This window comes from Eublepharis macularius, chromosome 17 (genome assembly GCF_028583425.1).
Source record: "Eublepharis macularius isolate TG4126 chromosome 17, MPM_Emac_v1.0, whole genome shotgun sequence".
Classification (NCBI taxonomy): domain Eukaryota; kingdom Metazoa; phylum Chordata; class Lepidosauria; order Squamata; family Eublepharidae; genus Eublepharis; species Eublepharis macularius.
The window spans coordinates 3,959,803-3,985,540 of NC_072806.1; the positions used below are offsets into that span (position 1 = coordinate 3,959,803).

At 45.2% G+C, this 25,738-nt stretch overlaps 1 protein-coding gene across 1 annotated transcript; it reads left to right on the top strand.

The window, feature by feature from the left end:
• The first annotated feature begins 84 nt into the window (after window positions 1–84).
• On the top strand, window positions 85–24,179 carry SDF4 (stromal cell derived factor 4). Its single transcript, XM_055001501.1, has 7 exons — window positions 85–206; window positions 8,453–8,820; window positions 11,833–11,969; window positions 14,196–14,309; window positions 16,003–16,161; window positions 19,276–19,451; window positions 21,846–24,179. The coding sequence occupies exons 2-7, from the start codon at window positions 8,513–8,515 to the stop codon at window positions 22,020–22,022; spliced, it is 1,071 nt and encodes a 356-aa protein (XP_054857476.1). The 5' UTR covers window positions 85–206; window positions 8,453–8,512; the 3' UTR covers window positions 22,023–24,179.
• The last annotated feature ends 1,559 nt before the right edge of the window (window positions 24,180–25,738 follow it).

The window sequence follows — 25,738 nt, forward strand, 5'->3', positions numbered from 1 at the left end:
GGGCGGGGTGAGGGGTCCTACCGCCGGTCAGGCAATGTGATAGCCGCCCGTGGGGGAGCGGAAGTGGTGGGGTGCCGAAGCGCTGAGCGGTTTCCGGCTAGCCTCTGTCCTGGGCATTCCCGGCTGTTACGTCGCCCGAACGTGGTGGAGCGAGAAGCCCCGGCGAGGGGCTGGGCGATGCGGAGCCGCCGCGGGTCTCCGCGCAGGTACGAGCCCGAGAGCGGTGTGTGGCTAGAAGGGGGGAGCAAGCACGAGCTTCCGAGCATGCGCGAAGCGCCTAGGGGAGAGTTCCTCTGAGCATAAGCAGAGTGCTTTTCGGTTGGAAGGAGAGAGTACACGGATGTATATGTAACATTTCTTTTCCCCATAGAGGTACTCAAGGAATACGTGTGTGCTTAGATCGTTTTTGAAAAAAATATAAGTAATAATAAGAAACAAATTAATAAATACATAAATAATAAAGTAAAGAATAACCTGGATAGGATCAGACTGGCTTTCTTATTGGGAGGTTATTTTTTAATTAGTGGAGAGGACCTTTAAGCATATAGAGGGACTCCTTCCTGAGGAGAATAAAATGTATTTATTCATTTACATTATTCATAGACTTTCTCACAGAGACTCAGGGTGGATTACACAGCATGGGTCCATACAGTCAGTTCTGGAGAAATTTCATAAGTTATGTGACATACAAATTTGCAAAGATTTAAAACTAGCAGAAGTCCAATACAGAGTTGAAGAAATGCTGAAACAGAGAGCATAAGCAATTCTGGCATATTAAACAAGGGAGAACTTAAAACTTCACCCAGGGATTTGTTTATAGATATGGGGATGCAGGAAAACAAGAGTCATAAAAATAAATGCCCCTTGGATGCAGAGAAATAATGTGAGGGAATAATGCCCCCCTTTCCCTACACCTGCTATCAAAGCTTCCTTTATCCCTACTCAAGATTTCTTCAAGCCCCCAGTATCTAAGACACACTCACATACTGTCATTGCTGCCTCCACCATCTGGATTAAGCCAGAGTTTTATTGCAGTATCCTGGACTAAATAATACTGTGGCTAGCCAAATGCTTTCAGGATGCTTCTGGGAAGCTAATAATTTTCTTCATGCCATTTTCCTAGGCCCCAGCAGCTGGTATTTTGAAGTTCACTGCCTCTGAAAATAGAGGTTTCACTTATCTAAAGGTAAAGGTAGTCCCCTGTGCAAGCACTGAGTCATTACTGACTCCCCCCCCCCCCACCCATAGAGGGGACGATGACGTTTTCTTGGCAGGCTTTTTGTTATGGGGTGGTTTGCCATTGCCTTCCTCAGTCATCTGCACTTTACCCCCAGGAAACTGGGTACTCATTTTACCAACCTCGGAAGGATGGAAGGCTGAGTCAACCTTGAGCTGGCTACCTGAACCCAGCTTCCACCAGGATCGAACTCAGGTCAGAGCTTGGACTGCAGTACTGCAGCTTACCACTCTGTGCCACAGGGCTTCATTTATCTATTGTAGCTCTTTCCAGGTGGGTAGCTGTAGTAGAAGAGCAAGATTTGGGTCCAGTAGCATCTTAAAGCCCAACTGGACCTGAATCTTGCTGTTGAAACTAATTGCTGTTGAGAGGTCTACATTTTATGATGAAGCACTTGCGTGAAGCATTTCTGTGCATGTGTCTTTTCTGAATTTATCGATCATCAAATTAATTGAGGTAGATTATTATAGGGGGAGGGAGAAAAAGTTCTCCCTGTACACTTTTCCGTCTGCTACATAATTTTATAAAAATGTTATGTGTATCCCCTCCTCATGTTTTTCTAAACTAAAAATCCTCCAGCTGTTCAGCCATATCTCATCTGGAAGGTGTTCCACATCCAACCTCTTGATCCTTTCAGTTGCTCTCTTGCACATCGATCCCATCTCTGCAATATTCTTCCTGGGGTGGAGTGACCCGAAGTGTGCCTGATATTCTAAACGAGTGAGCTCTGGTATTTCTTCAAATAAGCTTCTGTCCCTGAAGCCAGCCCTGCAGATACATAGGAGTTTCTCTCAGAGTTGCCAAAAAACACAACTCTTCGATCCATGTGGATCTATGTGGCTGACGGTGCAGGCTGGCTTGGGCAGTACGTCTCAAGTGCTTGGCTGACCTAGCCATAGAGGCAGATTGGGTGCCAAAAAGTCTGGTACAATTGCTTCGAGGAACAGACGGAGATTACCTGTATTTTTAGAGGCAACACAGGAGGTTTAGCAGGTTGATTTTAATTTTTAATTATGAACATAAGAAGAGCCCTCCTGGATCAAACCAATGGTCTATCTACTTCTGCTTCACGCAGCAGCCAACCATTTGCCCCAGAGGGTCAACAGACATAGAGGCTGGGGCCTTTCCCTGCTGCTTTCTCCCTACATTTGGGGTTGAGAGGTTTTCTGCCTGGATGTGGTGGCTACCTTCAGTCGCCGTGGCTAGTAGCCATTGATGGGCCTTTTCCTCCATGAAGTCCATTGTTTCATGTACTTCTAGAAAGGCATTTGTTATTTTTAAAAACTGGTAAATAAGCAAGCCACTTCAAAACTTCCAGCATCTTCCTCTCTTTCAGCAGCGTGCTGTCTTCCATTTCTGTTTTAACTTTTGCCAAAGCCTTGTTTGTTTTCTCTTTTTGTTTCTGTTCCTCTCTCTAATCTTTGCAACCTTCTCTGGTGACGTTCAACCAGTTATGGGGAGGGGATGCTTTTGGACATCGATGGATCTCCCCCCCGCCCCACTCTAAGCAAACAGTATCAGCCAATCGCCTCTCCCTTCTCCCAAACATCAGATAAGCAAGAGAAAACCCAGCAGAACTTTTGCATTGTGTTGTTATAAAGAAACAGGACTTTGGATACATGGCGCAATATCAATTGATGAATTCTTTCACTCGTCTCATTTCCGTGAGGCCAGTAACCCACATGCCCTTTCTTCATTCCATGTAAGTGACAATGCCATAAATAGCTGAATTCCAGGTACCTAAAAATGTGCCCAGGTTTCTGTAAGAAAGCCTTCACTGTCCCTTTCTCCATGTGCTCTTTTCAGTGTGTTTGCTGCTACTGTGTATTCAGTATATCAAGATCTAGTATACCAAGTAAGTAATTATCCCAGTCTCTCCACGCGGGCCATTTTAGCTGGTCAGGAGGTAAGAGGAGCAAAGCGGTCTGTGCAAGCTCCGCAGCAGATGATGTTCGCGCCTGTCTGGAATTGAATTGCCTCTTGCTGTGATATCCAAATGCAGCCTCAACTTTTTGCGCATAATACTTGCAACCGAGTCTGCTCAAGCCCTGGGAGTGCTTGGACCTGTCACAATCTGTGTCCCCCCACCCACCCCGGGGCTGGCACTCTAGTTTGTCCCGTGTTCCCTGAAGCTAAGAATGCTACTGTGGAGGTGGCAGCTTAAACAATGTCGTTTGTTATGAAGGGAAGGTGTCAGGGCTACTCCCCTCCACCTCTGGAGCAAGCATGGAGCAAACTGGGCAGTCGTGCAAAGCTCCTCAAACTTTTTAAAAAGAACTCTCTGTTACTTTGCTTCATCTCTGGTCTCATTTCATTTTTGTTTTTTTTTCAAATGTTTTTAACTGTAGGCTGACCCTGGTGTTCTTACCTATAGCCAAAGGAAGGCTGTTGAAGTTCAGAAGCTCTTGTGGCATTTGAAGAGCCGGACGCTAGTCTGCAAAAGTTTCTGCTGGAATAAAAATTCTGCGAGTCTTTCATAGAATCATAGGGTTGGAGGGGATCTCCAGGGTCATCTAGTCCAACCCCCTGCACAGTGCAGGAAATTCACAACTGCCTCCCCCCCCACCCCACATGCACCCCCAGTGACCCCTGCTCCATGCCCAGAAGATGGCAAAACACCATCAGGATCCCTAGCCACACTGGCCTGGGGAAAATTGCTTCCTGATCCCAAAGTGGCAATCATCCTCACTCTGGGCATGTCTTTGCATGTCATAAAACTTCTGTTTGTTTCTGCTGCAGGTAACCCCTCTGGGATCTTTGTGGTTGTTCTAAATACATTTTCATGTATTCCAGCTTGCTGGGAATTGGAGGTAGAGCATCCACTTTGTATGCCGAAGGCCCCAGGTTAGGTTCGGTCCCTGCCATCTTCTAGTTGAAAGTTCTCAAGGGACAGTTGTGGGCGGGGGGGATGTCTCTCTGCCGGCAACCCTGTTGGGGCCACTGCAAGGCAGAGTAGAAAGTACTGAGCTAGTTGGACCCGTGGGCAGGCGTGGCATAAGGCAGCTCTGGAAGTCTGTGGTCTGGGATGCTCAGCTTCGGGTGGGGAACTCTCATAACTGCATGCTCTTCTGTATGAAAAACTCCCTGTCCATAGAAAACAACTTTGTCGGTGAGGACGGCTGGGAGGGAACGTTCTTCCTGACCCTGTTCTTGGTGGAAGGGATTTGGGGGGGGGAGGGGGGGTTACCGCTGTTTATAGCCCTGCAATCCGGGGCGGTACAGCCCTGTGACAGGATTATCATGTCAGCGAGAATAAAGCCAGAGTCTGGAAAACAGCATCTCCCCTCCCCCCCCCTTTTAATTGATCCTGCAACTTTAGGATATTTTTCCAGACCATCTGTGGTAGTGGATGAGAATTAGCAATGTCAGAGCTGTGGCTAGATAACGTCCTTACTCCAGACTACCTTCTGCAATCAGACAACAGTCCATTGTTTCCAAAAGGTTTTTACTGAAGAATTAGTTCATTATAGTCCACTGGCCTGAATACAATATCCGGGATGGTACATATGCATTGTTACCAATGACAGGCAAAGCATGAGGTACAAAGTAACAGATCCCAGCAGGCCCAGCCTCCCCCCATAGTTCTCAAAACAATCCCTTTGAAGCTAGGAAAGCGAAAGTCCTTCAAGGCCGGTTCTTGGTGGAACATCGGTAGCCAAAACAATCCTTCTCTGGGAGATAGCCGCTTGGGAACCTTGGCACCTGTGAAGAGAGCACTTAAACACTGAAAGGATTAAACATGGAGTCGGTTAGGCAAGAACGTACATGAGAGCATTCTGAACCTGACAGCAGCAGCCTCTGGTCAGGTCAGACTGAGCTGCTGTTGGTTTCGTACATGGACAGCTTCACAAATTCACAGGCTGCATGCTTCAGAAAGTCTGTGAAAGGACTGATTCTCTCGAATGATTTCTAGAATTAATTTGGAGAGTGGCCATAAAATCTCTCCAGTTGTGTTCTTCTGATTTGGTTTACATCTAGATGTCTCTTCAGTTACAGGCTTACAATGACTTCCTGACTTGTAGATCCAAAGGAGTTAGCTGTGTTAGTCTGTAGTAGCAAAATAGTAAGGATGCCTCTAACAAAGAGAGCTGTGGTTCTCGAAAGCTTATGCTACAATAAAGTTGGTTAGTCTTAAAGGTGCTACTGGACTCTACTATTTTCCTGATTTGTGTGTGTGTATGCAGTTCACTCCAACCTCTCTACCTTTTGGGTTTGACTTGCTTCAGGAAAGCATTTTAAATGCGTGGTAATATAGAATTTTCATGATTATCGATGAAGTGGTACCTGCAGGATTAGAACTTCTGATGCTGTGGCGTTGGTCATGGTGAAATTATTGGCAAGAACTTCATACGTTTCACAATTTAATTTATTTTTCTCTGTTGTTTATCTGAAATGTGTCCTGGATAAATGATTGTAGAATTGATAGAAAAGAGTCCAGTGATTCTCGAAAGCTTATGCTACAGTAAAGTTGGTCAGTCTTAAAGATGCTACTGGACTTTCTATTTTGCCATTACAGACTAACACGGCTAACTCCTCTGAAGAATTGATATTTTTCTTCCCCAAGTAGAGCAATATGACAGTCCAAGAGACAGCACACCTTGTCACAAGCTTGAATGAGCTCGAAATAATGTGGGGGTTCTTTTTTAAAAACACGTGTACATTATAATTGTTGTAGGGTGGTATTTGACCATTTTTCATCCAAATTTAGTTGGTCTGTTGGAGGTTGCAGCAAAGAACATCTTAAAGAAGCCGGGCTTTATCTAATTTGGTTCTTGTCTAGCATAAACATAACAATAAGGGCCAAGCCAAAAGAAGTGCAAAATTTACAACCAGTAAAACCACTTTAAAGTGCATGAAACTGGCAATACTATTGTTCAGTGAACATATAACTAGAAAACCTGCCAGCAGTGAACAATACCTGAAGAAGAGCATTCAGTTGTCATAAGGTGATTTTGCCAGTTGTCATTTTGTGAGGTTATTACTGCATTTTTTTAAATATATGTCCGTCCGTCCTTCTGTCTCCTGGATAAATGGCAATACTATTGTTCAGTGAACATATAACTAGAAAACCTGCCAGCAGTGAACAATACCTGAAGAAGAGCATTCAGTTGTCATAAGGTGATTTTGCCAGTTGTCATTTTGTGAGGTTATTACTGCATTTTTTTAAATATATGTCCGTCCGTCCTTCTGTCTCCTGGATAAATGGCAATACTATTGTTCAGTGAACATATAACTAGAAAACCTGCCAGCAGTGAACAATACCTGAAGAAGAGCATTCAGTTGTCATAAGGTGATTTTGCCAGTTGTCATTTTGTGAGGTTATTACTGCATTTTTTTAAATATATGTCCGTCCGTCCTTCTGTCTCCTGGATAAATGGCAATACTATTTCTGTCTATCTATCTATCTATCTATCTATCTATCTATCTATCTATCTATCTATCTATCTATCTATCTATCTATCTATCTATCTATCTATCTATATGTATATTTATATATAGTAATATATTTCAGTGACAGTATATGTTAGTGGGGATTTAAGATTATACTGAATAAAAACAGTTTTAAAGCTGGAAACCCCCAACTAAGATTTTATTACTCAGTGTCATGTGTAACCCATTTAATATATTTCTTGAAGTTTTATTTAGATGCTTATGCGTATCTTTATGTATTTCCTGGAGGATTATTACAGAAACCCCTCAGGAATTTTTATAACCTACTTTATCGAAAAAGGCAATTCCTTATTCCGTTTTTATTGCATTTTTCCTGCTGTTGTCTTTATTTCCCGTACAGCCTCTTGTCTTTGTTGATGACGGGGTTTTGCGTCATCGTTTTTAATCCCAGCTCAAGATAGACTCCTTGTTACGTTCGGAGTGTGCTGGAATCTGGAACTGAAACCTTTGGAGTGAAGCACAGGTTCCCCTCCCTTCTCTCTTGTTGACATGAGATTACCGGCCCTGGGATTTTAAAGACATCAGCCTCCCTCCCTTTAGGGGTGATTATTTGACTGGTCAACTATTGCCAACATATTTTTTTTTCTTGGTACGCCAGCCAGCAGTGTTAAAATTATTTAAAAGAAATGAAATTTAAGTGAATAAAGGAAAGTAGCAGTAACTTTTTTGAAATGGGAGTTGCATTCATCTGCCGGGTGGATGGCAGGGGAACTTTTTCTCTGTCCGGCTGCTAGGTTTTCCCTTGGCGGCTGCAGGGCAACCATTTCTGGTCTCTCAACTGATGTGTGCTCAGTGTGCGTGGCTCACATCTTGGTCTCTGCACAGAGGTCCCGTATTTTACAATGGAATTCTGCCCCCCACTACATTAGTAGCTACTCTGCCTCCATTGACACTTGCCCTGGACAGAGATTTTGAAATTATACAGAATAAATTCAACACAACAACTTTGGCTGCTCTGTGCACTTCTGCCATGGTTTGTTTGTCCTTGTCCATAATGAAATATAATGTCTGCTAACTTAAACCATACCTTGACCTGGATAGCCCAGGTGAGCCTGATCTTGCCAGATCTCAGAAGCTAAGCAGGGTTGGCCTTGGTTAGTAATTGGATGGGAGACCTCTAACAAAGACCAGGGTTGGAGAGGCAAGCAATGGCAAACCACCTCTGTGAGTATCTTGCCATGAAAACCGCACCAGGAGTCGCCATAAATCAGCTGTAGCTTGAGGGGACTCTCCACTACCACCTCTTAAACCATGCTTGAGAATTGGCCACCAACCAGGATTGCGGAGGAATACTAACCATGGTTTAATATTTAGTTAAGCTGCTGTTTCAGCCATAATCCTTCCTATTTAACATTTTATGGATATGGCGTTTTTTCCTCCCAGGAATCCCCCCCACTGCTCCCTGTTTTATCCTCAAAGCAGCCCTGTGATGTAGGCTAAGCCAAAAGATGACTGACTTGCCAAAGATCATCTAGTGAGATTTATGACAGGGTAAGAATTTGTATCTATAACTCTCTGGTCCTAATCTAGCAGTGCTTTAACCACTGTACCGCAGTGATGCAACATATGCAGGATTTAGTTTGGCGAGTGAAATCCTGGCTTCTCTTGATGTTTGGGTTCATAACCAGGGTGAAGACGACAAACCATGGTTAGCTCTAACTGGAGTAAAGCATAAACCGCACATTTCCAAAACAGCTCATCTTCCAAACTGCACGAAGCATTGTGAAAATGGCTTTTTTTTTTGTCCGCCTGTCCTCCTTTCAGGTTATCCAGCCACCGTCCTGGTATTTCAGATTGCTGACGCTGTGAAAGAAGAGGAGCACGATGGTTTCGAAGCGGGCCTTCATCTGCAGCTTGGGCTCCATCTATTTGTCCCTCCTCTTCGTCTTCTTGCTCATGGACGTCTACGCCCGGCCGGCCAACAGCTCCGCCTTGAAAGAGAAGGTGGCCGACAGCAAAGACGAGAACGAGATCCTGCCCCCGGACCACTTGAATGGGATCAAGATGGAGATGGACGGACATCTGAACAAGGAGTTCCATCAGGAAGTCTTCTTGGGGAAGGAGATGGAGGAGTTTGACGAAGATTCAGAACCACGGAGAAACAGGAGGAAACTGATGATTATCTTCTCAAAGTGAGCATTGCTTCAGTTTGATCACCATGACACAGCCCTGTAGCTTTGTTTTGTTGCCGTTCTGCCCGTGTTATAGCCGCTATTTGCAGGCTGAACCACACTTTGAAAAATTAAGCCCACCACAATATGGTTATCCCATTGTATGCCTGTTGGACCGGGAAAGCTGTTTCTCTAATTATCCTTCTGAATGTGTTTTTTGCCTGCTCTTCCTCCAAGGAGCTGAGTATAATGTATGCCTCATCCATTTTATTTTCACAGCAACCCTGCAAGGTAGATGAGGCTGAAAAAGAGTTAAGTTTCCCAGGGCTGGGTGGGAGGAGAAGTTAGGAAAGATCACTGACTGTCAGTGCTTTCCACGAATGGATCGTGGGATCCAGTCCTACATTCTGCATATCAAATGTCTGAGAAAACCTGCTTTGTTGGCGACATGCTGACAAACAAAGTCAAATGGTGTTTTTAAGGCCCCGCTAGCTCTGCCTTGGGTCCTAAATTAAACCTTCCAACAGTGGCTTGCGGTCTGTTTGATTTATGCACAACGTAGATACATTTTGGTTGTTGTGGGTTTTCCAGGCTGTATTGCCGTGGTCTTGGCATTGTAGTTCCTGACGTTTCGCCAGCAGCTGTGGTGCTACACCTCTACACCTTTTGGTGCTACACCTCTGAAGATGCCAGCCACAGCTGCTGGCGAAACGTCAGGAACTACAATGCCAAGACCACGGCAATACAGCCCGGAAAACCCACAACAACCATCGTTCTCCGGCCGTGAAAGCCTTCGACAATACATCGTAGATACATTTTCATTAGTTTTATTTAAATATGCCACATGCGGTCGAAGGTCACCCTGTTCATTTTGCTATAGGGGTACCTGGGCCGGTGTGTCTGCTTGCACCATTGAAAGAAACGAGACAGCCTGTGCTCAGCTGCGTCTTTGGATCTTCTGCAAGATAACAGCTCAGCAATCCCACTAATTGCTTAAAATTATCTAGCTTTTTTCTACATTGTGAAGATGGTTTTTCTCCCCAGCAGCTTGTGTGTGAAAGGGGAAAATAACCCTAAATGGTCTGGTAGGGTTTTTCGGGTTTGTTTTGTTTCCAAAAACCATTTAGTTTTGTCTGTATTCATAGCCAACCTCTGTTTAAGAATAATTTATCTCCATCCTTAATGCTGTTGGATTGGTAACTGCTTTGCCAGGCGCCTTGTCTACAAATTAAAAGGTTTGTTATTAAGAGCGTAGCAGATCAGCAGCTGGCAATAATGAAATTGAAATTTGATTAGTGTGCCTGGCAGCCGATTAGGGATTGATGTAATCCACAAACATGCCCTCCCCTTTTCTGCTTCCCGTTTTGTCTTCAAAAGTAGAGGTCGGAAGCAGTTTGGCTTCCTGGTCTTGCAAAGACTCACAGGCGGAGGGCAAGTGCTTTGCCGTCTCCTTCGGGAACACAGATTGGAAATTTGATCTCAGGTTTTAGGAAAAGAAAGTGTCGGGGGGGGTTTGTTTGTTTTTTAAAGATGAAATCAGAGACCAAACCATCGAGTTGAAAAGACTTTGGCCCTTGAATAATGTGCTGAGAAAAGGGGTCTTTTTGGAACAGCTCATTTTAAATTATTTAGATTACTCCAGCTCAGTTATACGAGCTGGGAGAGGATTTCACCCAGTTCTTTGGTATCCTTCCAGCCCCAACCATTCCAGCCTGTACTAAATATCTAACAGTTCCTCATTACTATATTCATTCTCACATGCCTGAACGTGGCCCCCAGAGCAGATCTACGTGAGAGATACTGTAAGTTGCCTTATTTGGACAGACTTTGCCAATGTGATTTGAAAAACGTTGACACCCTTGTCCCATACGATATTTGAATGTCCTCACTATAACGTTTATTGCGATTTATGGATCGCCCTTATTTTAACAACTGTATTAAAAGATGATATAGTTCTCTATCTCTAGGTGAATAGAAACCCAAGAACTACGCTAGCCACGGCCAAGTATCTCTCCACCATATTTTCCTTAAAGAAGTAAAAACTTCGTATCCGCTGCTCAAGATCATTGGATCAAAGGAGCCTGAAAAGGCTTAGAGGATTTTAAAAATGTCTCTCTATATTTTCCAGATAATGTTGATGCTCATCTGCCCAGTGCAAAATGCATTCTGTAGATTGCAGCCTCATTGGCAATGGTTAAGAGCTAGGTGCTCGCGCAGAGGGTGGAGAAATTAGCTCCGTTCATACTGAGTTTTGTTGCATCTAAGCTGCCCAGTTTCTCCTTCTGGGAATCCTGAAGCAGGCAGATCAGCTGCTTGCCCCTTGCCCTTTCTCCATCTGGCTAGGCAGGAGAGACCTCCTTCCCACGCTTGCTGGGAACTGCTTTTTGCTTGAGGTAAGAGTAGATGGCTGATGGAGCTCTTGAGCCCTACGGATGAAAAGGAAGCCGTTTTCCCTGTGCTTCTTCCCTCCCAGCTAAGGATGGTCAGGAGGAGGGAACTGCTATGAAAATTAGTCTCATCAAAGATAGCAATGAAGGAACGACTCCAGTCAGCAATTTTTCCTTCCCTTTAGCCTGGAACCGTTCCTGCCAGTTGTGGAACCGTTCCTGCCAGTTTGCTTTCCCAGCCAAACAGAGATTTAAACTCAGGTGGTTAAAGCAACATTCTTTCTGCTGACCTGCAAGGTAGATGCTTGCGCTGGGCCTCTTTGAGCTCCGAAGAACATAAGAGAAGCCATGTTGGATCAGGCCAATGGCCCATCCAGGCCAACACTCTGTGTCACACAATGGACAAAAACCCAGGTGTCCTCAGGAGGTCTGCCAGTGAGGAAGGGACACTAGAAGCTCTCCCACTGATTGCCCCCCCCCAAACCAAGAGTACAGAGCATCACTGCCCTAGACAGAGAGTTCCATCTATACCTTGTGGCTAATAGCCACTGATGGACCTCTGCTCCCTGTGTTTATCCAGTCACCTCTTGAAGCTGTCTGTGCTTGAAGCTGCCTAACTAATTGTTTGTGTACATTTACCCTGCAGAGTAGACCAGAACCGGGACAAGAAGATTAGCGCAAAGGAGTTGCAGAGGTGGATCATAGAAAAGACAGAGGAGCACTTCCAGGAGGCCGTGGAGGAGAACAAAATGCACTTCCGGGCGGTGGATCCAGATGGAGATGGTAGGAGCGTGGCAGGCAGCTTTCCATAGATTAGCTGTCATGACATGGGTTAGCTGCTAGAGGGCACTAATGGAGGAAGTCAGAATGCTTCCAGTTGTTCCATTTTGTTTAGGACTCCATGGTTTGCCCAAGCCTGGAATTTTATACTGATTGTGGAGTTCAACATTCTGAGAGTTAAGCTCAGAGCAGCTTTCAATAGTATCTCTGCCTAAATTGCAAACTCTTCTGACCTCAGGGGATTCACAGTTTCAGAAATGCAGTGGTTGGTGGGGAGGGGTGTGTGGGATAAATGAGACCAGTGGAAAGAATCATGAGTTTGGGGGCATGGGTGGGGGAGGACCTACAAAGCTACAAAACAGAAATCTGTACCTGGCTGTACAATAGCTTGTTTGTATAGCTGTCAAATGGGCTGCTTGCTCTGAGGCTGCCAAATAACTATTGCAGAGCAGCTAAGCCAGGTAGGAAGCAGAGGTCAGCCCCAAATCGGGTGCTGGATTGGGACATCTGGAACTCTGCCCTGGGAAGTAGGTAGATTTTTCATTCTGAGGTTCTGTAATCCCCCCTCCTCTTTCCAGCAACAGCACAAGTGCCTACAAACGTTCCTGGATCGCAGAGACATTCAGCGGTGTCTCCACTGGTGTCGTTCTGGTACGCTGCATTGCAGCCTGGGAAACATCAGCAATAGTTAGTCCCCAAAAATATGCAGATGCATTCCAGCATCCAAAAGCCCCCATAGGAGGGGAGGAGAAAAATAATCGGTTCTCGTCCCATTTAGTTCTTATGGTGTTTTTAGCCTTTTTTTTAACGTACTGCATATTTTACACTTTCAGTCAGCTGCCTTGAGAATTCATATGGGTGGAATAGTGCCATATAAATGCAGTACATTAAAAAAAAATATATCCTATAACAGTGCCTTTGTGCTCTCCTGGAGATAATCCCAACTCACCCCCGGAGAATGGTTCTGTAGGTCCCTCCGCCCCTTCCTTGCAGAAGCAAAAATTGTCCTTTACTGCCAGTCAGAATTCTTGTCTGGTATCTCCTGCTTTCACAATGCAGCCCCCAGACGACGAGTGGTGTGAAAATATTCCCCTCCCCACTGCAAATGGTGCTAATGAGGGGAGAGCGTTGGTTGTGCCGTTCCATAGATTGATGAAGGTGGTTGTCCGTTTCTGGAGGGGTGTATCTTTGTTTCCAGTAATTGAGTGTCTGTCTAGAGGATAGATAACAGTGACATTAAAGCCCCATGGTAAATAAAACTTGCAATCCGTAGGATAATGTACAAAATAAATGCAGCAGTTAAAACCAGGACTGAGGAAGCTGAAATACCATTAAGCATCCCTCTTTGCTTTTTAAAAAAATCCTGCCCTTTCTTCAAGAAACTCAGGTGGCATTCAAGGTTTCAGGGGAAAGCTGACAGAGGTGTGGGCAAACTTGTGTGCGTTGGCTCTCTGGTTTGCCGTTGCTGATCGCTAGTGTATATCCATGTGTGCAGATTGCCTCACAAACAACCAGGGCTTGATTAAGCCTCTTGGTTATGATGCCTGTTTCAATTGCCAAAGTCCAGGCAAAGGAAAACATACGAAGAGCAAAACAAGAGTCCTGTTGGATCAGACCAAAATTTCCGCTGTCCTAGCACCCTGTTTCTGACAGTGCTCAGCCAGATAGTTCCAGGAAGCCTATCAGCAGACCATGTAGGCAACAGTCTTTCTCTGCTGTGACATTCAGGGGTAGACTGTTAAATTATCTGGAGGTTCAGTTTATCTAAAAACCTGTCCGCCTTGACTTTTAATAAGTAAAAATTAGTAGAGAAAGTTGTCAGGTTACCTGGAAGGGTGGGGGAAAGGTCTGCAATATGGTGGCTGTTGCGGTTAGTTTTTTTGGCAGCACCCGGCCCCCAGTTTTGCAGGGTCTACACTAGTATCTCTCTTGCTGCATGTGTTTGGGACCAGCACCATGCAGAATCGATGCTGCATGCAGATTGGCCTCTGGGTGTCTTCTGGAAGTGAGCACTAGAATGTTTTTTTGTGGTGTGCTTGCTGGGTTTGTTTCACCCATCGGAGTGAAGTGTGGGTTGAGGGTGAACTCAGAATGAAGCAAAGGTCTGTCCCTCCACCATTGCATAGGTTTAGAAACCTTTTTTTGGGTTTCCCGATAGAATCCAGATGGAGATACGATGATGTTAGGCTGTTGAAATATTTCCCTCTGAACCACCTGCTGTCTTCACAGGTCATGTGTCCTGGGATGAATACAAAATCAAGTTTCTGGCAAGCAAAGGGTTTAACGAGAAGGAGGTAGCCGAAAAGATCAAGAACAACGAGGAGCTAAAAATAGACGAGGAAAGTAAGTTAGTTACAGCTTTTCCACTTCCTGCTTTTCCTTGGGATGCATTCAGCATGCTGATGTGTACCTCTGGTGCCTTAGTGGTGCTGGGATGTCAACACTAAAACAGTGCAGAATTTGTTAAAATGTTACCCTGCCGTTCCTTTGGGGCACTTCATATGTCATTGTATGATGCAGACATATGTATAGTAAGCCGAATGGGTGTCCAAAGGGCTGTGAAGGAGGGGGGCGTGTGGCAATTTGAGAAACAGCAGCTGTGACTGGATCAATGTAGCCAGAGGTTACCAATGCAAGATGATCGACTGACACAGCCTTGTACAAAGAAATGTTTGAGTGTAATTGGAATGGGTGGGTTAGTATCTTTTTTTTTTTAAAGCTTGGAAATAACATTGTGCCGCCTGATCTACCGTGAGGCAGTCAGCATTTATGCATGAAAAGCTATTAATCTCCTCCGTATGCACAGCGCGCAGACTGGCTTAATCACTCTGTCTGGTGCACCATATGGGGCAGAGGATCCCATCTGGCAATATGTTACGGCTCCAGCAGGAGAGGAGGCGGCTGTACCATGCGGCGAGCCTTCCCTTTTCTATATTGTGCACACCAGTTTGCCATTGCTCGTTCACCAGCCCTGCTTCAGCTCACGTCGCTGATGGAAGAGTCCTGTCCGTCTAAAGAGAACTTTGATGCTAATTGGGCCTGTCCCTGTCTTTGAGTCAGTTGTCTTCAGCTTGCTTCCCCATCCCTTAAAATGTATGGATAGGAGAGGGATGATTTTAATACCCCTTAGCAGCTGTGGGAGGGGCTCTAGCTCAGTGGCAAAGCATGCCGTTTGCACGCAGAAGGTGTCTGTTCAACCCCCAGATTTATAAGTATCTCGAGTGTAAGAGCTTCGAAAGGCTTTGGAAAGCCATTGCCTGCCTTGGTCAAAAAAGCTTAGTGGTGTAACTCAGTATAAGCCACCTGTAAAAAAAAAAATTCACAAGTATTAGGTGTTTATGTTTTTTAAAAAATTACTGGTTCCTGTCCTCTTGTTCTCCTCTCTTGCTGCTTCTGTTCAATTGATATTTACAGTTCAAGTTTCAGCACTGCTGGGTTTCATTTAAATCACCACTTTGCTTTTATCTATTGTATTTTTATAACGGATGGTAAGCTGCCAAGATAACTTCTCGTACAAGATTGGGTAGCACTCTTTTTTAAAACATTCTTTTAAAAATACAAATACAAAAATAATTCCATCCTGATGGGGCAGCAGGGGCAGCGGTTGCAGGTAGCTCACAAATCACTTTTGCATTTGTGTTATCTTCAAACGCTCTTCAGGAAGGCTGTGTTGTGTAGCATTTGGCATGTTAGATTTCAGATCTGGGTTCAGATTTAGGATTAGATCCCTACGCTGCCATGAAGCTGCCTGGTCAGTTGCTCCCTGAGCCTGAGCCTGAGCTATTTCTCTGGATTCGTGGGGGATAAAACGGAAGAGGAGAGAACAGTGTTATGCCACTCTGAAATCCTTACTGGAAGAGCGAGGTTTAAGTGTAGCAGACATTCCATGCTTGCGTTTCTGCACCAGAATGGTTCTGAGCTGTCAAAATTTTGAAAACTGCAGAGAAAGTTTGCAATGATCTGTAGTGTATACTATTTGCTTATCTGGCTACAGGTGTTATAAAAATTCATTTCTCTTTTTTTAAAAAAACACCAGCACAGGAAGTCCTAGATAACTTGAAAGACCGCTGGTATCAAGCCGACAATCCACCTGCAGACCTCCTGCTGGACGAGGAAGAGTTCCTGTCCTTTCTTCATCCGGAGCATAGCAGGGGGATGCTGAAGTTCATGGTCAAAGAGATTGTCCGGGATCTGGGTATGTCTCACTCAGAGTCGTGGTTGATCGGAGGCTTCGTTCTCACCACGGTGGTGGTGGTGGAGAGTACTCTCAAGTCACAGCTGACTGATGGCGACCCCTGGTGGGGGTTTCATGGCAAGAGGCTAACAGCGGTGGTTTGTCATTGCCTGCCTCTGCGACCCTGGTCTTGGCTGGAAGTCTCCCATCCAATTACTAACCAAGACTAACCCTGCTTAGCTTCTAGAGATCTGAGAAGATCAGGCTCCCCCGGGCTATCCAGGTCAGGGCCTCAATAAGGTAGTAAAGCTTTAATCTTAGGAGGGGGTAATACATGACTGAGTGGTCCTCTACCGTTTTTTAAAAAAATGCATGCATATTGAAGCGTGTCCAGGGCAGTTCTAATCTGGTTGCAGGAATCGATTGATGGTGGGTAGGCTGAGTCATCTTTGTATTCGCCCAGCTGAAACTATGTATGTATTTCCAGGTACAAGTTGTAATAACAATAACTGTGCTTATATACCACTCGTCTAGACAGATTAGCGCCCCACTCAGAGCGGTGAACACAGCCAGTGTTATTATTATCTCCACGATACAGCTGAGCTCGCAGCAGTCGTGGGAGTTGAACCAGCAGAGTGCCGATTCACAACCCAACCACTTGACCTCTGTGATAAGCTCAGCGAGAGCAAGGCCCTGGAAGCCTTTATAACTCGACCTGTTTGGTCTTTGCCTGTCCATTAATGAGATGCTCCTTTAAGCACAAACCAGATAAGCACCGGAAGAGTGGAAGTTGGGGTGCGTGTGTGGATTCTTAGAACCTGGCCTGAAAAAGGAGGCGGGCATAGCCATGGCAGCGAAGTTGAACCTCCATGGGCTGGAAGCATTAACCTGTCTGCTAAATGGCAGGCACACACCGTAGAGGAAGGCTGTTTTCTTTTGTGCTTTGCTCGTGGGGCTTCCCAGACTGGCCGCTGTTGGAAGCAGGATGTTGGGCTCAGTAAAGGGCATGTTGAAGGGGCAGATTAAATGATAGAATTTCTTCACGCTGGGCTGGCAGAGACAGGATGGCTGGGTCACTCTGGGCTCAGCACCGTCCTGGGGCTGGCTGGGGAAGCATCCTGTCGTCTTGGCAGGCTCCCGGAGCTAAGAAGCACCCCTTTGCATTGTCCCAGTAACTCTGTGTCAACCTCATATTTCCAAACAGGAGCTTGTGGGCGGGGGGGGGGGGGTGTCAGGTAAAAATTTGGGCCGGAGCCTGACACCATTTGTGGGTGGCTGAATGACCTTTACCTGGTCTCCGGTCTGTAAAATAAATAAATAAATAAAAATGAGCACCCCCCCTCCCCAAAGCTAAGCTCATAAATGCTTCGCTGAGTTTGCATGCACAAATTGGAGCAGCGAACACCTGCAAGTCCTGCGTAGCAGTGCTTGCTGGGAAATGGCAAGGCTCCCTTTTGGAAGTGTTTAAATGAGTCCCCTAAGTGATGCAGTGTGCTTTTTTTAAATTTGAGATGGCATCGCAGGCACCTCCATTGATCCCTGAAGAGGAGGGTGTTGACTTGCCACTGGCTCCTTCTTGCACCCCTGCAAACTGTAGGCTTCCAGAAGCCAGAAGGGGGTGCCCCAGTTCCCCACAAGGGCCCTTATCACCACTTACTTTCCCCCAATCTACTTCTCACCATCCTCTCCACCTACACCCAGCTTTCATGCCGTTTCCTCTCTCCGTTCCCCTCTCTCATTTCCTCGAGGCAGCCTCCGTCCTGTTTGCACGACTCTGAACTCCTTGATGAGTTGCACAAATTAAGCCCGTGCATGGAAGTGTGTGTAAATGAGTTGTGTGGCTTAAACTGCCCGATGTTGTCCTGTTGCCCAGATATGCAAAAAAATGGATGTTCTAAGCTACGTTGTCTTTCCAATAGCACAGCGGAAGAAAGCTCTGAGACGGGCGTCGGGAGACAGGGATTTGAATCCCTCTATGTGGAAATGTTGGGGACTGAGATAAAGCTTATTTGTGAATCAGTGGAGAATGATTTGCCTTGCAAGCAAAAGGTCCCTGGTTCAATCTCTGGCATTTCTAGTTAAGATTGCAGGTGTTGAGGAAAAGGCCCTTCTCCGCCTGAGAATTTTGGAGAGCTGCTACCCGTCAAAGTAGACAGTATTTTGCTGAAAAGATCAGCAGTCCACTTTTGCATAAGGCAACCCTACTGGTTTGATATAGTGGTTAGAATGGGAAACGGAGGGACCCTTGTTCAAATCCTGCCTCTCCCATTAGGCTCACTTGGTGGCTGCAGGCCAGCCTCCCTCTCTCTCAACCTACCCCACAGGGTTGTTGTGAGAAGGAAAGAACTGTGAGCTCCTGGGAGGAAGGGTGCAGACTCTGGGCAGTCTGAATTCCATATCGAGAAAAGCTGGGTTTTGAGACCTCAGCAAATTTGCATGACTCCTCTTTTCATATCTCTGAATAATATTGCTGTTTTGAGTAAATCTGGTTTCACTAGTTGTGGTAGACGGCAGGCAAGGATGCTCCTCAGCTACTGAGATTTCTGGATGTCTGAGATTTCAGCTATGCTGCCGTCATATTTTCAGGCATGCTTTCTACAGTCATAAGGGTTAGAAACTTGGCTTTTTAACAGGAAACCCTGCACCCCGTTAGAAAATCTTACTCATTCATCCCTCTGGCTTTTGAGATTTCATCAGGAACTGCCATCACACTTGCAAGTAGCAGCCTTGTAAGAAAGCCTAAAAGCTTTCTCTAAAAAAAAAAAAAGATTTCCTGAACCACGTTCTTTGATTGCCCTCAACGGCGCTCCTGCAGAGTTGCATTTTGTGTGTATCCCTAAATAGAATGTTTAAGAGAGAGGAGGGAAGAAAGAGGATGATGCGGTGCAGAACCTTCACTGCTCCTCACCACCAGCAGTGTTCAGCGCTTCTTGGGTAGTCGTGAAAACTCTTTTAAGACCTCCATCCTCAACCCTATCTGCATTCTGCCAAGAATAGAAAACCTCAAACAGGATGTACCTTACCCAGAGATGCTTACTTGAGAACAAGCTGAGTTCAGGCATAATTCAGATGTTAAGAGGGGGGATTTCCCCCCTCCCGTTTGTTTGGCTTGATTCTTTATCTCCTCTTCTGCAGATCAAGATGGCAACAAGAAGCTGACACTTTCCGAGTTCATTTCCTTGCCGGTCGGCACTGTAGAGAACCAGCAAGCTCAGGACATCGACGACGATTGGGTGAAAGACCGGAAGAAGGAGTTCGAGGAAGTCATCGACGCTGATCATGACGGCATCGTCACCATGGAGGAGCTAGAGGTGAGCCGTCCTCAGCACCCTGCACAGGTGCAGTCGGGTGGCGGTCACCGTCTTGGGTGCCTTGCGGGGGATTTAACGGGTTATAATACTTGCAGTGCAATCCTATGCAGAGTTACTCCGGTCTAAGCACATTGATGGGCTTAGATTGGGGTAACTGCACAGGACTGCACTGTTTGACTTCTCTCCTGTTGTCCTTAAGCCTACCTCTTTGTTGGGCCAGGGGGAAGTGGCTAGCTCTGCCGGTCTTCTCACCTTACGAGCAAGGGTGGTGGCAGTGCCTTGCTGGAAAAATCTGATGCCAGCAAGAGATAAGTGTATGATCTCGAATTTCCTACTCCGAGTTGAGCGCTATCAAAGCAGGTGATCAGAGTTGGCGTGGGGATTTTTTTCTTCTTCTTTGCGTCATGCGTGCTTGCTTCTGCAGGGTACATTTGGGCTCTGTTTGATTTCTGCTGAAAATGGTTTTTGTCAGTGGCAGTCAGAAAGGGTTTTTTTGTGCACTTAGCAAGAAAAAAAGTGGTGTAGAGCACATGTTTTGCATGCCGTAGATTCCCAGTTTAAGCCCTGCCTTCTCCTGTTTGAGGATCTCAGGCTGCAGGTACTGGGAAAGACTTTTCTCCACCTGAGACCCTGAATAGCTGCTGCCAATCAAAGCAGGCAGTGCAGAACAAGATATGCCAGTGGCCTTAGCAGAGCAGTTGACATGTGTATTACCTGATTAGTAGATCACCAGTTGGCCATGCCACAGAGATCACCAGTTGGCCACGCCACGGAGATCACCAGTTGGCCATGCCACAGAGATCACCAGTTGGCCATGCTGTGGAGATTGCACTTTTATGCCTGGAATGAGGGACATCATTACATCACACAAGATCTTAAAAGTTTGTAACCATTTTCTGTTGTAAGACCATTGAGGTTACGGCTTAGGATTTTTAACTATCCTTCAATCTTATTGCTGTAGCAAAATTTACTCTAGGTACTGGCTTTTAAACTGCATTGGCACTTCCCCCCACCCAACTTCTGCAGAAAGAAATTGTGCCAGTTTTGCAAATCCATGCAACTGTGTTACTCATGATCAAGCAACTAGATTTAATAGTGCTGTTTATAGAGTTCGTTCGAGTGTGCAGCTTGTTTCACACGCATTGCCTTTGTGGTCCTTACAACACCCCAGTAAGTTATGTCAGTGTTGTTATTACAATGAAGATGATGAGGCTGAGACACAGAGATTTCCAAAGTGCAGATTTCGGACACTATTATTCTTCCACTATTATGTGCAGTGTATTCCCTCCACTTCCCCAGTTCAAAAGCTTATGAGGTCGCTAGCAAGAGTAATACAGTGTTTTAAAATAGTAAAAAGTCCAGTAGCACCTTTAAGACTAACCAACTTCATCGTAGCATAAGCTTTCGAGAACCACAGCTCTCATTGTCAGATGCATCTGACAAAGAGAGCTGTGGTTCTCGAAAGCTTATGCTACAATAAAGTTGGTTAGTCTTAAAGGTACTATTGGACTCTTTACTATTTTGCAACTACAGACTAACATGGCCAACTCCTCTGGATCTATGACAGTGTTTCAAGAAAGCAATTCAGTTAAGATGATATTCATAAAATTAGCAGTAAAAAAAATCAGAGCCTGAGAAGCTGGTGTCTAACAAATAACCATTCTGCTCTGGTAGAGGGTGGGCAGTTGACCCAAAACTTGGGGAGAAAGAACATTTTTTAATCTGGTGCTTCAGGTTCCAGGCCCAAATCCTGGTGGCCTTTGCACAGCTTTCATGAGGTTCTTTTTTAGTCAGTTTGGTGTAGTGGTTAAGAGTGTGAGAACTGGGTTTGATTCCCCACTCCTCCACTTGAAGCCAGCTGGGCGACCTTGGGTCAGTCACAGCTTCTAGGAGCTCTCTCAGCCCCACCCACCTCACAGGGATAATAATGGCATACTTTGTAAACCGCTCTGAGTGGGTGTTAAGTCATCCTGAAGGGCGGTATATAAATCAAATATTATTATTATTAGTAGTAGTATTTTAAAAATTATTTATTAATAATAATTCTATAACATGGTGTCAACCTTAGTAGCTGCTTGGTACAAAAACTAACAATAACAAAATACGCCACATGGGCAACCTACTGAATCTCTTCAGACTTTCATTGTTGCTAAATAAACATCGGACTGGCATTTAGAGAATTCCCAGATGTCAAAAAAAAATCAGATCTCGAAATATGGATTTGCTGGAACCACTTCTTGTTCCGCAAGATAATCCATGAAGTTCTCTTGAGTCTCTCGTCCTGCCACTGACCTGAGTTTCAGCCCTACCCTTCAACATCAGGCACTCTCAGAACATTGCCTGCCTCAGCAAGGCGTGGCTGTCTCCTCCAACCTTTTCTTTCCCTCTTCTCAGGAGTACATGGACCCCATGAACGAATACAACGCCTTGAACGAAGCCAAGCAAATGATTGCCGTGGCGGACGAGAACCAAAATCACCACTTGGAACTGGACGAAATTTTGAAATACAGCGAATATTTCACTGGCAGCAAGCTGATGGACTACGCCCGGAACGTCCACGAGGAATTCTGAGCTCTTGACCCCCGTGGCTCTTGACGCACCTTCTTGCTTTCCAAAAAAAAAACCCGAAAGAGAATTCCCTTTTGCTGCTATATCTGTGTTCTGTGTGTATACCATGTGGTGTCCTAGACTCTTATTTTTGAAAAGGAAGCCGTCCATGTACGTGTATGTATATAAATATATATATATATAAATATAAACATAAAAGAACTACATTTCCCTTACCTTCAAGAAGAGAAGATGCTCTAATGCCCACAAGGCAAGATCCGGACAAGTTCCCGTTCACACCTGCTCGCTGCACATTTTCCTACCGGCAACTTAAGCTGTTGTCATTGGAGGCTGTTTTTAAATACCTTGCTCTTTTGTTTTATTTCCAAAAGCCACATGGTAACATCAGACGACTTACGCCAGGCAGGGGCGGGAAAGGTTGTATTTGATTTTTTTTTTCCATTTACAGCATGCCAGGAGAATCAGCGATGGCTTGGAAAAAGAGTTATAGCATTTCCCACAGCCACCTTCCTTTTGGTCTCATATAATTTCCTTTACAAAGATTGTAATGGCAGGGACTACCCAGTTAGAAATACAGGCTGGCTTCAAGATCTTGCCGCTTCATTAGTCTTCTTTCTTGCCGTCCTCAGATCATTTAGATCTAATTTTTAGATCAGATCTAATTTTTCTCCATTTGTAATCTTCATTTTTCTCCACCTTCTTCTTCTATTGATGCTTCCTTGTTCTTTTGCCCCAAGCATAGGGCTACGCAACTTTTTCGCACACCATGTGGTGCTCTTTCCCAGTTAACTGCAAGCAGCTCATCCCAAAAGTGTTTTTTTTTAAAGAATGCGATGCGCATAGCTCAAGCCACATGGCACGCTCAAGAAGAATGAGTTCTGTGTGGCGTCCAGTTTTGTTTTGCATTTTCCCAGTCTCACACTAATGTCATCGAGCCCCCTGGGTGCTTTGACCACCAAGTTGACTTAAATAACACAGTGTCATCCATACAGAACTGGATTGGCCGAAATGGGCTCCATGCCTTATGTGTTCTGGTGTTGTCTTTTGGTTCCCTGTTGATCCTCTTATGATAGCTTGTTTGAGAAGTCACCCAAATGGTTGGAATTGACCGACAGGGCCTCTTGCACAAGGAAAAGGGTCATAAAAGGGTCTCTTAATCCCATTGCTTTCAGGTTCTGGTTCGATGCACCTCTTCAGGTTAGCAGAATCTAGCATGGCGGCTTCCTGTACTATACCACTTCAGGCTGCAGAGGTGAGGGAGGGATGGTTGCACACACCTCGAACTCCTTGTATCTAGAAGACTAACTCCCCCCCTGACATTCTAGTTCTCTGTTCAGAGAGGAGGCTTTGGAGGGCGCATGCAAGCCAGTTTGAATGTATTCCTTCTACCTGAAGTGTATGATCCAGGCAAAGCTTTTGTCGGGCATAATTTGTATAAATTTGTTCTTATTTCAAACGAGTGCTGATTCAGATGTATTGAAAAATTGTTGGAAGAATGTTTGGGTTCTGAAATGTGGACCGCCTTTCCCTCTGTAGTCTGCAGGATCTTTAACACACACACACCCCACACACAAGCTGTTCCCTTACATGAGTGTGTCCTTTGTTTGCAGAGGAGCTTTTGTGCGTATATGTGTGCAGTTCCTCCCCCCTTCTACGCATCCTGGTCTGTTCCAGAGATCTTCAGGGGCTGCTGGTGAAAAGCCGTTCAATGAATTCCTTTCTGTTTTCAGGTCATAGGTTTGGCTTTTGGGCCAGGGTATAACATGGAATCAGCTGTCTGTCTTTAAAAAAAGAACTTCAACAAGACATGCAGGTATCCTCCATCTCTGTAGAACTTTTCAGTGGTGCTTATTAGTTCACGAACACTACAAAGAGTGGACCATAACCAGAATTGCCTTTCTGTCCCTTGTAGACTTCTAGCGTGGTCAAGTAGGAGGCCTGGTGAAGCTTGAACAATTTCTCCTTATGTTCCCTCCTGCCCCCCCAGATCTTTGAAGTAGTCACTGTGGTTGAGAATTGGGTCAGCTACCATTGCAGGTCGACCGAAACGATTTAACTTGCTTTCCCGCTTTCTGCACAGGCCCGTTCTTTGAAAATTCTGCTTTAAGATTGAATTTCTTTTAATATAATGTAAATAACACATCATTGGTGTGTATGGTTTTTATTCAGAGTATTTCCAGTTTTATTTAGATGGTTGTAGCAAGATCCTTTGGGGATGTGAAATAGTTTTGAGAGAGGACACCCTGTCTCTTTGAACATGGGGGTGGTGGTGGTGCAGAAGTGAGCACTCCGGAGATACTGTTTCCCTCCATACATCTTTCACCTGCCGCCCATTGTCAACCTTTCTGTATGCCAGAAGGCCCCAAAGTCCTTAATACATTGTTCTTAGAAGATGCTCCCATCCCTCAAATATTTTGGTTTCCCTTTCCCGCACCTTTTCCAGACTTGCAGCGTCCTTTTTTGAAACTCGGGGACTAGAGCTAGCTGTACATTGCATTTCAAACGTGGGTGAACTCTAGAATTGTACAAAGGCAGTATAGCTCTGGTTGGCTTGTTTGTTATCCCTTCCCTGATAATCCCTAGCATAGAATTTCCCTGTTCACTGCTGCCCATCACTGAGCTAACACTTTTGCGGAGCTAGTAGCCACCAAAACTCCCAAGATTTTTCTTGATCAGTTGTGTATATGTAAAGCTAAGAACATTTTTTTTTTGCCTCTGTGTATAATCCTTTGCATTTACGTTCACCCTCATTTGCTGTTATAGATCCAGAGGAGTTAGTCGTGTTAATCTGTAGTCGCAAAATAGTAAAGAGTCCAGTTAGCACCTTTAAGACTAACCAACTTTATTGTTGCATAAGCTTTCGAGAACCACAGCTCTCTTAGTCAGATGCAGTTTGCTGTGTTGTTGCCCTTTCATCGTGTTTGGAGTGATCTTTTTGGAACTTTTGGTTCTCACCTTCAACAATTGGGCTGTTAATCTGCAAACTCGGCCACTCCCAGATTATGAAGAAATCAAACATCATTGGTCTTAATACAGATTCCCGGGGCGGGGAGGGGGGGGACTTCATTACTTCCCTCTTTTGTGAGAATGGTCCATTTATTCCTTCTCGGCTATTTTGAATAGATAGTTATCAGAAGTCCCTGCATGTGTGGATCTGGCTATGTTTACTTTTGAGCAGAAGTTGTTTAGGGAATGAGCCATAGAAGAGTGTATACCTTGCATTGCCAGAAGTCCCAGAGCCAAGCTACAAGTGACGCCTTACACAGGTTGGACACTTGTCAGCTTCCCTCAAGTTTTGATGGGAAATGTAGGCGTCCCGGTTTTACAGCTTGGCTCTCCATTACAGCTGCAAGACCAGGATGCCTACATTTCCCATCGAAACTTGAGGGAAGCTGACAAGTATCCAACTTGTGTCATTCATCACTTGTAGCTTGGCCATCAGATTCCATTCCAAGCATCTCGGGTTCAAGAACCTCAGTAAGTGTTGGGAGAGACTTTTCTCTGCCAGATGCGCTGAGGAGCAACTGCTATTCTGAGCAGACGACCACTAAACCCAGTGAGCAGGTCAATGATCCGACTTAGAGCCAAGCTACAAGTGATGCCTGACACAGGTTGGACACTTGTCAGCTTCCCTCAAGTTTTGATGGGAAATGTAGGCGTACTGGTCTTGCAGCTGTAATGGAGAGCCAAGCTGTAAAACCAGGACGCCTACATTTCCC

Coding starts and splice junctions, on each gene's coding strand:
- SDF4 (XM_055001501.1), top strand. CDS start 8,513: ATGGTTTCGAAGCGGGCCTTCATCTGCAGCTTGGGCTCCATCTATTTG. Junction 8,821..11,832: donor CTGATGATTATCTTCTCAAA/GTGAGCATTGCT, acceptor TTTACCCTGCAG/AGTAGACCAGAACCGGGACA. Junction 19,452..21,845: donor TCACCATGGAGGAGCTAGAG/GTGAGCCGTCCT, acceptor CCCTCTTCTCAG/GAGTACATGGACCCCATGAA.